Raw genomic sequence first — 15700 nt, 5'->3', positions numbered from 1 at the left:
GTGGGAATCACGTGGGGTTGCGATCGGTGACATCAGCGAACGGGCACAGGCTTGATTGGTTGGCTGGTAGCCTGCTCGCTAGCACAACATACATCTCTCCTCTTAACTACTTCACTTCCCAACATGTTCTGAGTTGCAGGCTACAGCATTACCTATGTCATAGATTATCTCTTTGGTGATGTATCTTTTGCTCTCTGATTCAGCTCCATGGGACCTCGAAAGCAGCTGAAGTCGACTCCCCCAGCCACAGACCCGAGCACCCCAACGTCCACTTCGGATCTGACTCAACATAACAGCTCGGCGTCGCCCAAGCGAGCCAGTAACCCGGTATGTCTATTCATCATTATCGTCTTGCAAGTGAAGTAAGTTCTCTGTACTTACTTAGACTTGCATATAGGCTTGGACGACCAAGACTTGGCCTCATGGCAGGAAAGCCGCTGCTGTGACAGAAGTTGCTCGGGAGAGCATATCTGCAGCTGGAAACATAACCTCGGAATTAGTCTCTTCGACGACTTCTCTCCCTCAAATCCGAACCCCGAATCGGCCTGGCTCGATACAATTAATTAAAAAGACCTCCGCCTCGAACCGCTCTCTTCCGGCCGATGCCACAACGACTCTTATCAATATTGACTCGAATAGATCGGCCTCGGATTCAGCGGTGAACAAAGGTGTACTACAATCCGATATCAAAGGAAGTGAAGATATTGAAGCATCAACACCGAATCAAGATTCTGCACTGATCAAGGAGGACACCAACACGGAAGCGCCCGTTGCTCCAGATAATACCCAAACAAACCCTACCCCCGAAAAAGAACCACAGTCTAATGAAAGACCTACATCTACCTGGTTCGGCTGGCTTGGTTTAGGTAGGACGACGGATAAACCGAGTACGGAAGTGGGCGGTATGGGGGAATCTGAGTCAACGCCAGCTGCCGCAGATTCCGAGTCATCGAAAGTTGCCGGAAATGTAACAGAGGCAGACAAAGCGCCTGGAACTGAAATTCCTCCAAATGATCAGCAAAAGCAAAATGACACGAATGCTCCTGCACCACCAAAACGTTCATGGATGCAGATGTGGGGAACGACTAATGCTAGTCAAGTCAAAGAGCCGCAAGAGGGGGCTTCGGTGAAAGAACCTCGCATCGAACAGGGCGAGCCTATGGAACAGGACACTGCTGCCACAGGCGATAATCAAAACATACAACCTGACAAGACCCAAGATGCTGACTCGCAAAAACGAAGGTCAGGACCTAGCAAATCAAGCGGGTGGGCTTTCTGGTCCAGAGATATCTCAAATATGGAGCAGAAACCAGGGTCCGAGAGTCAACAAGAGCCCGGCGAGTTGGTTGTGTCAGGACAACCAAAGGTGCAATCCAACTCTGAGGATGTAGTTGCTCGGGTTGACAATAGCACGAGCCCAGCGTCAACAATCAAATCACTGCAAAAGTCTAAGAAGAAGACTACCAAATCAGTGGACATCAAGAACGCAAAATCAGTCGAAGTGGTTGAAGATACTACAGACGCAACAACGACAACCACCCTAGCCTCTGCTGCACAAACATCTGAAGTTAGCGCTTCAACAAAGCTTGAGAGCGTTCTTACAAATCAATTGCTCCCTTCCTTTAAGGATACATTTGCTCTACAAGAATCACCATCATGGCTGAAGACTCTTGGACGTATGATATATTCCCCAAAAGATTCACGAAATCGACATGTTTTTGCACTCCGTGATCCGCCTCGTCCGAAAAAAGCGCTGGCTATAGGGGTTCATGGTTATTTCCCTGCCCAATACTTGCGTACGGTGCTCGGCCAGCCAACCGGGACGTCTCTCAAATTCTCGACCATGGCGGCAAAGGCAATCCATCAATGGGCCGACAGCCACGGATACCACTGCGATGTTGAAAAGATTGCTTTAGAGGGAGAAGGCCGCATCGCCGAAAGGGTTGATCTGTTATGGAAACTACTCCTGAAATGGATAGAAGAAATCCGAAAAGCTGAGTTCATAATGTTTGCGTGCCATAGCCAAGGTGTCCCGGTTACGATTATGCTTGTTGCAAAGTTGATTGCCTTTGGATGTCTGGACGCAGCTCGCGTGGGAGTATGTGCTATGGCTGGTGTGAATTTGGGCCCGTTTCCGGACTATAAATCAAGATTCATTGGGGGATCTGCAGGAGAGCTCTTTGACTTTGCACATCCGACCACAAAAGTCTCGAGAGATTATGAAGACGCATTGAAAACGGCATTGGACTTTGGAGTGCGGATCTCTTATGTTGGTAGTATAGACGATCAGTTGGTTTCGTTAGAGGTTCGTTGTCCATATACACCTTTTATTTTACATCGAGCTAATCGTTCGTCTAGTCATCTCTATTTGTCCCGGTATCTCATCCATACATCTATCGAGCCGTATTTGTGGACGGAAGAGTCCACGCGCCGAGCTTGTAAGCACTCCCATCTGCCTCCATGTTTCTTTAAAATGACTAACGCTTTGCGTACTACAACAGCCTCTCTCACCTTGTAGGCTTTGCCCTAAAACTCCGCAACCTCGGCATCCAAGACCACGGCCTCATCCGCGAACTCAGCGCCCCTCTGGTCGGCAGCCTCGTCGGCGGCGAAGGCCATTCCCGCCTCCACGACGAAGAGAACATATACTAGTTCGCCTCCCCCTGTCTCCGCTGCCAAAAAAAACACCCTCAATAATACTAACCTTCCTTAAACAGCACGGCAGTCCAATTCGCCCTCGAAACATCCACAATCACCTCCCCACCCCCTTCCCTGCACATACAACGACACAACCTCACCTTAACGCCAAACCCGTACATCCTACCCTTTGCATTACGCGGTCTTCTAGAAGAAGACTACGTGCGGCACGAACTACACGAAGAGAGCCTGGAATTACTTCGACAATTCGATGAATGGAAACCAGCGACGAAAGTGCTCCGAGATGTCAAGTTTCGGTTAGAGGGGATTCGATCTAAGCTTTGATTCCGTGCTTGAGAGAGAGAGAGAGAGAGAGGGTCTAGACATTCTTTTTTTTCTTGTTTTCCTTTTGTATGTCGAAAGAGCGACGGGGAAACGGAATTTATATTATTGTCTTTTTTTACAGCCATAGATGGAAATATTACCAAATGTACATACTCTATATATATATAAGGGTATTCATACATCCTTCTCCGTAGGTTACATGTATGTAGTTTTGACGTTTCAAGCGTTTTGTTCTTCATGATTGCTACCTAGATAGGTACTAACATATGTAAAAGAAATTTTCCTCATCAATCGACATCACATAAAAACCATTGGATGCATCCCATCCCCATCACTCCTGTATCTAGTGGGTATTCGCGGAATATACTATATGTACATACATAGTAAAAAAGGTGTGAGTAAGGTAAATACCCCTGAGCACAACTCCGAAACCATAATGATAGATAATATAAAAGGGGGTCCAGTCACCCACCGTCTCTGGAAAAAAAAAAAAAAACGACACCCAAAAATATGTTGATGAATACAATATTTCGAACAGGTAAGTAATCTAAAAACGCCCCCCTGACCATTTTTGGTTCTTTTTTTTCTCCAATGCAAGACTGTCCAAGTCGTGAAAAAGATTTTTGAAAACTCCCACGTATATATAGTAGTATAAATGTAGGTCTATAATAGATAGAAGGCAATCTTTGATCGTGATTAGTCGGTAGGGTTCAAGGTTGTGAAAATGCCGTATGAATCGCTCTTTCGATGTTTTCTAGAAACAACAGAATTGCAAATATTAGTAAAAACGACTCTGTAAAATCAATGCATAGGAATAGTATATAATATCAAGTTTACCTCTCATGCCGCTCAGCGCCTCAAAGGCCCTCGAGAAATTGGAAATAACCCCAACAATACGCTCTAGGCCATTACTCAAGCCATCGAGCATCTGGTCTGCTGAAGACTGGTGTCCTTCATCGTATAGAACGTTGGCGGTCCTGTCTTTTGATATTGCAACCCGTGTTTTATAGACGAGCATCAATAGTGCGTAGCTCCCCTGCATAGTACAAGCAGCATAATAGGGCATAGTGCGTGGGAACTGTGTACGTGGATCTAGTAATGCAGGATCGCCAAAGGGTGGATGTCTGGTGGAATCTCGACGGTCGCCGGGCCGCAGCAAAACAGGATATGGCAAACTTCCAACCATGTGTGAAATCATTAGAGCCGCTCGAAGACATATATCGGATGATTGCTGAGCGCTGAATGGGAACCCAGGACCTAGCCAGCAGTAGTGTGGATGTACGGGCCCGGAAGCTGCCGCTGCTGATGTATCCGATGCTGGACCGTTGTATTCTGTGGGTATGACGTTTCCCATTGGATGAAATTGATGGCATTGACATTCCAGCGGGTTGCTATCGCCGTTATTTGCTATATGAAACGGATCGTTCACGTTGGAACCATGAGGTGCCAGGTCAAAATGCTTTTTGATGAAGCCCGGAAGATCGGAGAAGGCTCGAAATTGGTGCATTCTGATTTGTGAACTACAACGATATTTCAAGTCAGTAACGTTGTTGCCTTCAAACTATGTCCCCAAAGAACGCGTCGCACCTGGCAAGCTTGATTCTCGACATGGCTCGAATACTCTCAGCTGTATCGAATTCCGAAGCTATGCTCATATCCCCTGATCGCTGGACGCTGGATGGAGCATTGGCCTGCGTCATCAAGGACGAAGTCCATGCATCCAATTGCTTCATCTGATCGTATATCCACTGCATATTGGACCGGGACTTGAGACACCTGTTGAGGTCCACGGCGAACTGATTGGAGGCGATGAGGACTTGTTGTGCTTGAAGGAGAATCGACCATCCCTGACACGTATAATATTAGGCAAATGAGCTTTTCGCAGCAAAGAAGAGCTGAAATACCTCTGGATCCGATGCAAACTGAGGATAAGGCGTCGTAAATCGAGTGTCGTTAATCATAACAGGACAAGGCTACAAAAGTCAGCATCGTTGCACCAACGCCAGCCATTTTGGAGAAAATACCGTAACGCTAACGATAGATCCTTGAAGAACACAAAAGTACTGCATTCCACGAGTTAGTAACCTGATGAATAAACACAAGGGGGGCTCTCGCAGGGTATCGTACAGTCATCCACCACGCTCTCCTCTTAGCTTCGGTAAATTCATCCTGCTCCGGTCCCAGCGCATTAAGCGAAAGATTCATAGCCAAAACCCATGCCTGACCAGCACGATACCGCATCTTCATCATATTCCCGCGTTGCGCATATTCGTAAATGGACAATACAAGTAAAGCCAAAATACTCTCCAGCTCAACGGGCGCTTGAGGATGAAATGGTGGTCTATTGATCGTTGGCCGGGCGTAATTCAGCGCCTGAGAAGGATCGGTTACTGAATCAATGAGCTCACCATCAGCTTCAATCCGCATGGTCGCTAACCGGGCGTAAGTCTGTGAATATGATCTTCGCAGCATGACGTTGGGCGAGTCAGGGATATTGGGAAGCGGAACTAGGGCAAGAATCGCGGATATTGCGCAGCTAAGAGGAGAGACTGGTTGGTAAGCTAGACTAGCTTCGTCGGACGGGGAGTTTGGATGTGAGCCCGCATCTTCCAGTGGGAGATCCGGACTCGGCTGCGCAATGCGTGGAGGTAAGATGGGGAAGTATGGGTGAATGAATTCGTAGTAAGCATTCAGTCTGTGTTCGATCAGGTCAGTGTTCTGCTTCTATTCTCTGACTTACCCAAAAACTTACATGTCTTGCTCACTGCCGTACGCTCTGACCGTTGGTTGCTTACCTCCGGGAGCCAGAGAGACTTGTGACACAGGCACAGCTGGGTGGTGGCCTTCTCCAGGATGAGCGAACATTCCAACAAACATGCCCTGCACCTCAGGGTTAAAATCGAGATGTCTCAGCCCGGCTCCTGGCAAGGCCAATGGTTCGATCTGACTGAAGGCGCCATCTGTTGATTCTGAACGTTAAGGACTGTGCCGATCGAGTGGTGGTCCGGGATGCGGGTTGCGCTCACCTTCTTCATAATGAGAATTTTGCACGATAGGAGGATCCCATGGACTGGTTTGCGCCAGTTCGTCAGGGTCGGATGGTGGAGCGCTGGATTTTTTCTTTCGAGGTCCTCCACGTTTGCTGGGTAGATATGAACATGCCCTTCCTTTGTTTGCGCACTGTTATGTAACATTTAGTGAGTACTCGGATTTTCATCGACGACGATGAGCGAAGCATAGAAAAGGAAGATTCTTTCTTTATAAAAAAAATTGAAAAAAAAAGGGAACACGCACGCTTGAGCATGGCTCCTGCCCGTCGCATCGGGTGCGGGATGCGCGGCTGTCGAGTTCAGGGTCAGATCATCACTCGCCTCAAGCACTATTTACTATCGAAAGGTCCTTCCTTACCATGCCAAACAGGCTACCTTGACGGGAGGTTTGGCGAATTTCCTTCGCACAACGGGGGCATTTCCAGCAGACTGCGAGGCCTCTATCGGCAATTGGGGCTGTTCTTCCACAAGAAAATGTTGCTCCTGGAGATTTCGGTGATATTGGTTATGCCCTAACACCATTGCGATTGGCACAGGGCTACCTTGGTATCGGGAGTGAATCCCGGTTTTTGGATTTTCAACTAAGAAGCCAGTTTCTTTTGACTTTTATGATGTATATGTGTGTCTGTGTCTATTGAGACCCCTAAGTCAAGGGAGGGGGCGGACTACCAAGAAACGCCTCAATCGCACTCACGAATTCCATTGATCCGGGCCGAGGTGACAAGAGAGCAGCGCAAGATTGCAGCAGAGAAGCATAATCTGCCTCTCTGTCGACAGTCCCAATAGCAAGGACTGACTGGCTTTCCTGTTTTTTTCTCGGATTGGGGGAAGGGACGGAAAGATAGAAAATGCAACACCTCTCTCTGTCCTTCTCATCGAAGCTGGGAAAGGCGCCAGTTGCAAAAGGCTAATAATGATTGGCGGCGGTGCTACTAGTATTGCAGAAGAAGACGGACAGCAAAGGATTGGAGTGAAAAGCAAACCCCGACGACAGGGTTTGTTGGCCTAAGGCCGGGGTTTGCGGCACCAGACCGAAGCGGATTAGCGTGCACATTCGCCGCCATGATTGATCCACGCCGGCCCAGGGTCTTTCCGTCAGCCGTCAGGCGCAACTTGCTTCAAAGTTCTCCTGACTGCGCTGCATAGGTTCCAGAGGGGTGGAGAGCACAAAGTATGACAGCCAATCTGTCATGGAGCTTACCGAGCCAGCCCTCTTCAAGGTTTTTGTGTTTCCCGTGCTTTCCTCTGGCACGCGCCAAGTACGGAGTACCGTAGGAAAGTCCTTTGGACATCCCAAAGTCCCGCTCTTCAGCCACAGTGCCCTGTCTTGGGAGCATTAGGCCATGGGCACTAGGGTTTTAGCTTCTTGATGATGTACATCATACGACGATAGAGTCGGAGAAACTTTGACTGGGCCAATGGCACGCAGCTGTCAGTGCCAGCCAAATTAAGATGGGTGTGCTCTGAGGTAAGACTGGTACCGCTGAAATGGCCACAATGCGATGTATGCCAGGCCTTCACGCCCCCAACGCCATGCCAGTGGGTGTGTCGCGCGGCGGTTGTGGTGGTGGTGGTGGTGGCGGCGGTTGTGGTGTTGATGTTGATGATGTTGTTGTTGTTATCATCGCGGGTGCAGTGGTGGCGAGTTGTAGGTTTGTGATGCATCAATACGTATGGGTCTACAACTACCAGACTCACAGAGTACCGACGATCTCTAACCTGGCGTTCGAGTATTGGAGCAGACAAGGCAGCAGGATTCGCGGGCGGTGATTGTTTGGGTGGCGATATGTGAAGAAGATCCGGGACTTTGGTGCAAGGAGGGATGAAAGAGGAAGTCCGGGCAAGTGTGGCGCATGACTAGAAGGAGTAGTACAGAGTACGTACCATCAGTAGGGGCGGCAACTAATTTACGAAGCGGCAGCTAACTTACCAAGGCTCCTGGTCCAGCTGGTGCAAGACGAATTATTATGGAATAATAAGAAGCGTCTCCGCTCGGCGAACTCTTCTTTGGATCCCGAAACTCAATTCTTCCTTTTCTCTTGAGACTTGTTGAGATGATGCGATCCTGCCACACACACACACACACACACACACACACATACACACAAAAACACATACACACAAAAACACAATCTCGCCTCCACTGAGTCCGTTCCTGGCCCCTGCCTTGACAAATGGCCCAATGGCCATGGCACAATGACATTGACACACCGACTAATCCTATCCTAGGCCTCAGTGACATCCACCCTTCGCCTAATCCGCATCCCATTGGCGGCGCATCGTCAAGCAGGAACGTTCCCTGGATAACGGTCACGAGGCCTGAGCGCGCGATAAAACCCATAAATCGGTGATTCCGCTAAACCTCTTGAGGCTAGCTTTCGCCGTTGATCTCGATAGAATAGTTATTGGAACTTGTCACGCAAAGTTCCCCGTGCTTGCTTGCTACGTATAGTAGTAGTACGTTGTAGGTTGTCGGTACTCGAATTATTAGCACTACGTACTACGTGTACTGCGTATAACCAACTAATAACTAGTTACTACATACTCTATTCCGTCAGCAAACAGGTATGGAGTTAAGTTATTAACCCGTTAACTAGGGGTTAACTAACTTAGTTAACATGACTAAGCCCTAATAATCCGACCAACTTACTGCGTACATACTCAGCTCCCGGTATCACTCAGTACTACTGTAGTAGGACTCCGTACTCCGTGCATCAAAAATACCATTGCTATATACGGAGCATTTTCTTTTGCAATAGTGGGGCTTCTCGAGTATACTCCGTACATGATAAATACCCGCGAAATTACCAGTTTCGCCTGCCCCGACGGACAAGGGATAGTACTACCACCGTAGTACTCCACGCTAAGCGAACTGCCTTAGGACGAGACGGGAAGGTCAATGACCATGTGGCGCATGTTGCTATCATTTGTACTTCATTTTGCTACTAGTCTCCGTACATAGCTGAGTTAGTCGTACTCGTACTACAGTAGTGACGTGCTAACTAACTAGTTAGCTAGCATTGACTAGCTAAGTTACCTTAGCTGAGGCTTAGTTAGTTAAGCAAGGGGTTGCACGCAACGCACATGGCTTCTGAAACAAACCGGGGGCGATCATATTGAATCGCGATGCAGTACTAAGTTATGTAGTTAGTACTAGTTAGTTAACTAGTTAATATTACTAGGTTGATTACCTTAATCCAGAGGATTCGGAGCTAACTAACTAACTAGTTAGTTGGTTCACTTGGTTTTTCCTTTTGTGCCTGCCAAGCGCGATTTTGGCACACGTTTCGTTCGGCACTTACTTTGCTTTCCTATCTGGGAAGGTTCAAGCTGAGCGTGTCGGGGGTGCATATGTATGAAGATATAGCAGAAAAACAAAAAAAAAAAAAAAGGCTTTCTCATCTATCGAATTCTATGTACATTTAGTTATCTATCCAGAGTTTAGATAAAATATGACTGATTTATTTATTCACTGCTCGACTGGCGCCAAATTCCTGGGGAATCTTTATTCCCGGCAGATGGCGGACGGAATCCCAGACGCTGTCCGGCACCTTGACAGGGATCTTGTGTCCTTGAAGAATCTCGTCGATCAGCCATAGACCAACCACAAACTCTTCCCGTGATAACATGCCGATTTCTGACCGGTCCACTAGGTTCCATATCTGCTCCAAAGTGTGGGCTGGTAAGCGACTGCGCGCCCAAATATCGCGCACCACTAGGTTCACGACTAGATCCGACGAAACCAAAGTGCGCGGCAGATCCGGGAAGATTCGGTAAATTACGCTCTCTGCGGGGGCCCACAGCCCTTTATTTGCAGCCCACACTCCTTCGTATCGTTTGCGGGCTGTTTCGGTTACCTCTTGACGCCATCGCTTGCGATCACCTTCATGGTGCTTATGAGGATGGTGCCTGATCAAATGGCGTCGGCCTGGGCTTTTGTTGTCCTCCACATCCGATTTGGGAGGGTCTCTTAGAGTTTGCCGTAGTCCCTTGGGAGGATTAGACGTCGTCCGACGGTCCTTCTTTAATATATCTCCAGGATGCAGAATTGAGCGCGACCGCGATCGACGAGGCGGAGGCAGTGGTGGAGGAGCGCTGTATGGCGACGGCGCCCGAGATGAAGCTAATGAAGAAGCAATAATCGCATCAGCCAAGGCTTCCTTTGTCATGCCCGACTGTCCATTTGCATTTCCAGTGTTTTGGCGACTGGGCGTAGTGTAGTGACTACCGGAGCTTGTTTCTTCATTGTTTACTGATTGGGCACGTGCAGAGCTTATACTGGTAGTATCTGACTGACTCGTTTCACGAGTAGCCGTATTCCTGGTTCCAGAAGCCTGCGACTTCTTTCCCTGAGCATTGTCGCCAAGATGTGGGGGTTTTTTGGGAGGTTCAGGTTGCAGTTTTTTGTCGTCGCTTGCTGGTTGGACCAGCTTGGGTTTGGTAGCAGGCGGTTGGGGTTTAGTTTTAGTTAATTTGGGTTGAGATGTCGAGTCTCGAGCGGTTGATGGTCGAATGACCTCGTCCGCTTTGGGGCGGCGTTCTCCGGCCGAGCTACCCGGTAGCCCGGTTTGTCTAGATTGTAGACGCCCGCCGGTTGAGCTTGCCCTTTCTTCGTCCAAGTTACCCGTCAGGGAACGTACGACAACCGGGCTTTTGCGGATGGGGACTGGTGCATGGACAGATCTAGAATTTTGAACAGACAAAAAGTCCGGCTTCGGTGCCGGTGAGATAGGTTTTCTCGTAGAATTAGTGCTACCAGTCATTGCTCTTCTGACTGGTGAGACGGATGGAGAGGGAGGACCAGCCTGGGGTGTTCGAGACGCGGATCTCAAAGCTGCCAACTGCGCGGCTTGCATCTGAGGAGTATCTGAGCCAGGAATATCAGAGCCAGCTCTATTCCGACTGGGTCGCGAAACTGTACTCCCAGAAAAGACTTTTATCCTGTCCATGACAAGACCGGCCTCTGGCATCTCGGATACAGGTTCGGGTTCAGGATCGTCTTTAGGTCGCGTAGACCGGGGCGGATCGGACTTCATCGGGGCGCGCAGTACATCTCTTGAGCTTTGGGCATTCAGTGAAGTCTCACGATTTGGTGAGCGGGCGTTGAAAGCCATGTTTGCACCCTGGAGCGCGGTGGAGTTCAACATCACATTGCCAGTGGGTTGCCGGGACATCCGTCGACCATCACGACCGACAGTCTGGATACCGCCGCTCATGGACGCATGCAGCTTTTTGTTTTATTTATCCCATATGTATCCGTCTCCAGGCTCATGAATGTTTTGATGTCGTTTACCGTTGGGCGGCTCGGGATTGTCGCGGGTAAGCAGGTAGCAGCTGAAAAACCGATCGGAAACGGCGCTTTTTCTGTCGGCGAAGTTACAGCTCAGGATATCGAAAGGAAGGCTTTTTCATCGATGCGAGCCCTATCGTATAGCTTCATAATTAACGTATGCTGTGATAATAATAATGACGCTGCAATAATAGTTGTGAAGTTGCTATCTGTCCGGAGTACGGACCACGCATGTGGGTCATGGTTTAGGTAAGGTCCAGCTGGAAGGAGCTGTCAGCTCATTAGCTCAAGAGCACGTGTTCCGCTGCTTCTCTCCCAGACTGATCATTGAAGTTGAACGTCCTCGTATATTTTCTCTTATGACTCGAGCAGTTCCCTCTTCTTGACATATGCTAGTTAAGCTCTCAACGCAGACGCGATCGCGAATGAATGGAATGTGGATCACCGTTCCTCCGGATTGGTTCCCTTTCCCTAAATCAGGGTTGCCGGGGTGGATTCGGCTAAAATGCTAATATGAGCGTATTTAAGCGCGAGCGCAACTACTGACCCAACATAACTTGACGAGGCTGACAACGATTCATCACCTATAGATACGAAAGTCCTAGATTATCAATATTGCAGGTATCATTCTACGCTTCATTTTTATATACACGCTGCAGCACTAGAGCCTCAGCGCCAACAACACAAATCTCCCTGAGATGAGATGTCGGCAAATAAGATGAGAAGGGCGCTTTTAACCGATGTGGAGTAAAGGCATTGAACAATGTTCTCTATCTACAGGGATTTGGCCAATAGGCGTCTTGGTTAGTAGTAATCCAATGCACTTTGATGAGGGCAAAGGAGCTAGGTGTGTTGTATGATTGGCCTTTTGTTTCACAGAGGCAGCATGTGTAAGCAGTGCGGAGATTTTGTCTATGTATATAGAAGCCTTTACCCCGGATTTCATCCCCGCGTCTCCAAATGTCGGCAAAAGTGGGAAATTGCAGTCTCGACAATTCTTTGATGATTCTTTTTTCCGAACGGAGTTTTTCCAGCATCGTCCGCGAGTTTCTAAAGTGGGATGCTTCATCCGGTTCTTGTTCAACTCGACTAGGTATCGTATGCATGCGTGACTTATCGGCATCAAAGTGATTTGCACGTTGGCGACTGATCGGTTGCAGAGCTCGACCGTCAAATGAAGATTGGTGCTCGATGGATGCTCAAGAGAGCTCCCAGCCCCGGAAGGTGTCTTCTCCATCCTCTACAACACCAACATGTTCTATATGTGATATAACGTTCAGAAGACCAGAGCATCTCAGAAGGCACCTTCGTTCCTACACCAAGGAAAAACCTTTTCGATGCGTCCGATGCAGCCGTTGCTTTTCAAGAAGGTATGATGCGTGTTAGTCTATTAGATTTGGCTATTAATATTCAGCAGTGACACTCTCTATCGGCATGATCAAAGTCACCACGCGCCGGGAATAGAAGGAGGACTTGATCGTGTTCATCGTATTACTGTTAAGACATTCCGGGCTTGTTCACAATGCGCATCTGCTCGTGTCCGATGTAGCGGCGGCGAACCTTGTCATCGGTGCCAGAGTCGCACAGTTAGCTGCCAATACCCAACTGAGAGACGCCCGAAGCACAAAAGTCCCTCAAAATCACCCCCAAAATCAACCAGCGGGACAGCTAAAGTTTCTCGGAAGAAGTTGGCAACACAGCAATCTAAAGTAGATATATCCACCGGCCTTCAAAGTCCTCGGGCTCAATCCACGGACCAACAAATCCAGTTCCGATTCATCAATTATAATACACCTTCGCAGACACAGGCCGCAAGTAATGAAACAGAATCCAGACATCGGAGCAACGCGAACAGTCACAGAGGAATCCCGATCCTTAATTTCGAAGACAGACCGGAAAGTTCAGATGAGCAGCTCCAGAAAAATTACCAAATTCCATATGCAACAGATTCTCCTCAAATATGTCCACCAAACAGCACGGTCGTTTTCCCTTTCAATATAACAGATCACCTTCGCTCGGAAGAAAGCTCTCTGAATAAACTACAGTCTCCGCCAACATCGATGCCCCTTGATCTTTCAAATTATTCCGCGTTAGACTTGCCTATGGCGCCGGAGCTGTTTGATCCCGTAGAGGATTTGGGTTTAAATTGGCTTCCAATCGATATGTCGAAAGATATGACATCGAATGAGGTACTGCTGATGGATCCAAACACTGCATACAGCGCAATGAACGAATGGTGGCTAGAAGGATTGGACGCCAAAAGTGATTGGACGCATCCTACGTCAAGCATAGGCCAGATACCTCTGCTTAATATTGCAGAACGGCCTGCTGCAATTCCATACGCCAATCCACAAAGCCCTCATTCACTTAGCAATTCGTCGCAAGATATATCTCCGTCCTCTTCAGCGAGCGATGAAGCATTAAATTGTGGCCAATACTACGTTGACGGCGTGGGAGCTCGTTTGACGAAGCAAAAGCGAAAAATGAACGCCCATTCTGACCAGATAGAAGACTCGATTTCATCTTTGATATCCGCAAGACGCTCACGCTTGGTATTTCCAAACGTACATGAAAGTCTAATCCAGGAGATATACCAAAAGATGTCTTCCACAAAGCAGATACCGACCAATACATACGATAGTATTCTCGACGTGTTCGACAAATTATGTTGCTCTGAAACTCTGTTCACAGCCTTTGAGACTACTGTCTTCCCAGGAGCGGATTTATTAGCATATTTCGTCTCAAACTACTTGGATGAATTTCAGCCTGTCTATCCAATCTTTCATATACCGACATTTGATCTGGAGCAGAGCCATTGGATTCTAACGCTTACCATGGCAGCAATTGGGTCAAGTCTTATCAGCACACCAGAGACCACGGATTATGCATACCCCCTTCAAGAATTTGCACGAAGGGCCATCCTTATCGAAAAGGAAAAATATTATTTGGGCGCAAAACCCATGTGGCTCATTCAGGCGATGCTTTTGAACTGCATTGGTCTTTATCACAGCTTCGATAACCAGGCCAAGGATTATGCTCTCGGTTCTTTGAATGATCTGGTACGGTTTGCTCATCATGAGAGACTCCTTTCAAGCGGACAATTAAACAACACAATTGGCATACCATGGAGAGACTGGATCGACATGGAAATAAAACGCAGAACTGGGTACCTCATCTGGCTTGTTGACAGCACTTTGGCTTATACTGCCACCAGTTTTCGGCCACTCTTTAGTCTTCAGGATGCGCAGTCGCCCCTTCCTTCACACGAGAACTTATGGGATGCAACATCTGAGGACGACTGGAAAATCCTATACCATGGTGATAATGTATCTCTTCATTCAGCTATTGAGGTTCTATTTATCGAAAAGAGATCTATTCCAAACATTTGCGAATTCAGTCATACTCTACTCCTTCACGCCCTATATCAGAGACTGTGGGAAGTGAGTGATTATTTCCAGAGTCCGCTTACATGTTGGAACCCCAGCGCAGCAAGACAGCCGCGAGAAGCAGCGATTCCGTCGACTCCCGTGTGGCTACCGGGTGTTGCGATGTATTCCAAGTGGCGGAATAGCGCCTGCGACTGCCTGGATACACTTCACTGGCACGCCAACGGAACCATTGCAAAGGCAGCAGGCTTTGAGCACCCCACCGTACTACATTTACACGTGGCACGTGTTGTTCTTCTCGTTCCGTTTCGAGAGATCCGAAACCTGGCTACATCATTAGCGAATACAACGATCCCGTGGGACAACAGACTCGAGCGTAACTCTGACTGGCAACACGCTTGGCGATGGGTGAAGCATGACCAGTACAAAGCTCGGCTATCAATGATCCACGCGGGTTCGGTATTTTGGCATGTTCGCCGATATTCAACAAATGCATTTCATGAGCCAGTCTCTGTATTCCTAGCAACCCTAGCTCTATGGGCCTACGGTATCTGCAGTTACAACCCATGTTCACGACTATTGCAAATTCCGACGGTTATTAGGCAAGGGGGCCAGCAGCAACAACAAGACCAAGCTGAGTACGGCGCAACCCCAACATTCGTCCACCTCGACCGACCCTGCGACGACGAAATTGTGCAACTCTTTGTCCGCGAAGGTCAGACAATGAGGGGCAATGTGACCGGTGTAGGCGATATATGTAGTCCTCAGGGACCCTCCAGGGTCCTCAAGGAAGGTATCCGGATATTGTCGAGTTTGGCTTCTACATGGGGGGTTACGCATGAGTATATTGATATTCTGTCGAGACTGAGGGATCGTACGTCGTTGCCCATGACGGCTTTGACGACTGTGATGGGCTAGATTGTGTAATATATACTCTAGCTAATAACATTCCTTGATTTGTACACGTGAATGAGAGTATCATTCAAGGTTTC

At 48.2% G+C, this 15700-nt stretch overlaps 5 protein-coding genes across 5 annotated transcripts; 3 read left to right on the top strand and 2 right to left on the bottom strand.

The window, feature by feature from the left end:
- Positions 1–207: 207 nt before the first annotated feature.
- EYB26_001598 (uncharacterized protein) lies at positions 208–2982 on the top strand (the record flags this gene model as incomplete). Its single annotated transcript, XM_054260907.1, has 5 exons — positions 208–327; positions 398–2305; positions 2359–2438; positions 2502–2651; positions 2718–2982. The coding sequence occupies 5 exons, from the start codon at positions 208–210 to the stop codon at positions 2980–2982; spliced, it is 2523 nt and encodes an 840-aa protein (XP_054116882.1).
- Positions 2983–3692: 710 nt separating this feature from the next.
- Positions 3693–6554, bottom strand: EYB26_001597 (uncharacterized protein; the record flags this gene model as incomplete). Its single annotated transcript, XM_054260906.1, has 10 exons — positions 3693–3736; positions 3820–4502; positions 4570–4829; positions 4887–4955; positions 5007–5045; positions 5110–5677; positions 5735–5942; positions 6009–6162; positions 6277–6322; positions 6391–6554. 10 exons carry the CDS (start codon positions 6552–6554, stop codon positions 3693–3695), a joined length of 2235 nt encoding a protein of 744 aa, XP_054116881.1.
- A 975-nt stretch (positions 6555–7529) lies between these two features.
- Positions 7530–8075, top strand: EYB26_001596 (uncharacterized protein; the record flags this gene model as incomplete). Its single annotated transcript, XM_054260905.1, has 3 exons — positions 7530–7684; positions 7894–7908; positions 7967–8075. 3 exons carry the CDS (start codon positions 7530–7532, stop codon positions 8073–8075), a joined length of 279 nt encoding a protein of 92 aa, XP_054116880.1.
- A 1418-nt stretch (positions 8076–9493) lies between these two features.
- Positions 9494–11248, bottom strand: EYB26_001595 (uncharacterized protein; the record flags this gene model as incomplete). The annotated part of the gene is made up of 1 exon (XM_054260904.1): positions 9494–11248. One exon carries the CDS (start codon positions 11246–11248, stop codon positions 9494–9496), a length of 1755 nt encoding a protein of 584 aa, XP_054116879.1.
- A 2134-nt stretch (positions 11249–13382) lies between these two features.
- Positions 13383–15626, top strand: EYB26_001594 (uncharacterized protein; the record flags this gene model as incomplete). Its single annotated transcript, XM_054260903.1, has 1 exon — positions 13383–15626. One exon carries the CDS (start codon positions 13383–13385, stop codon positions 15624–15626), a length of 2244 nt encoding a protein of 747 aa, XP_054116878.1.
- Positions 15627–15700: the final 74 nt, after the last annotated feature.

Source organism: Talaromyces marneffei, chromosome 1 (assembly GCF_009556855.1).
Source record: "Talaromyces marneffei chromosome 1, complete sequence".
In the NCBI taxonomy this organism is placed as follows: domain Eukaryota; kingdom Fungi; phylum Ascomycota; class Eurotiomycetes; order Eurotiales; family Trichocomaceae; genus Talaromyces; species Talaromyces marneffei.
The sequence above is the reverse complement of the archived record's forward strand: the minus strand, read 5'-3'. Positions and strand labels throughout refer to the sequence as shown.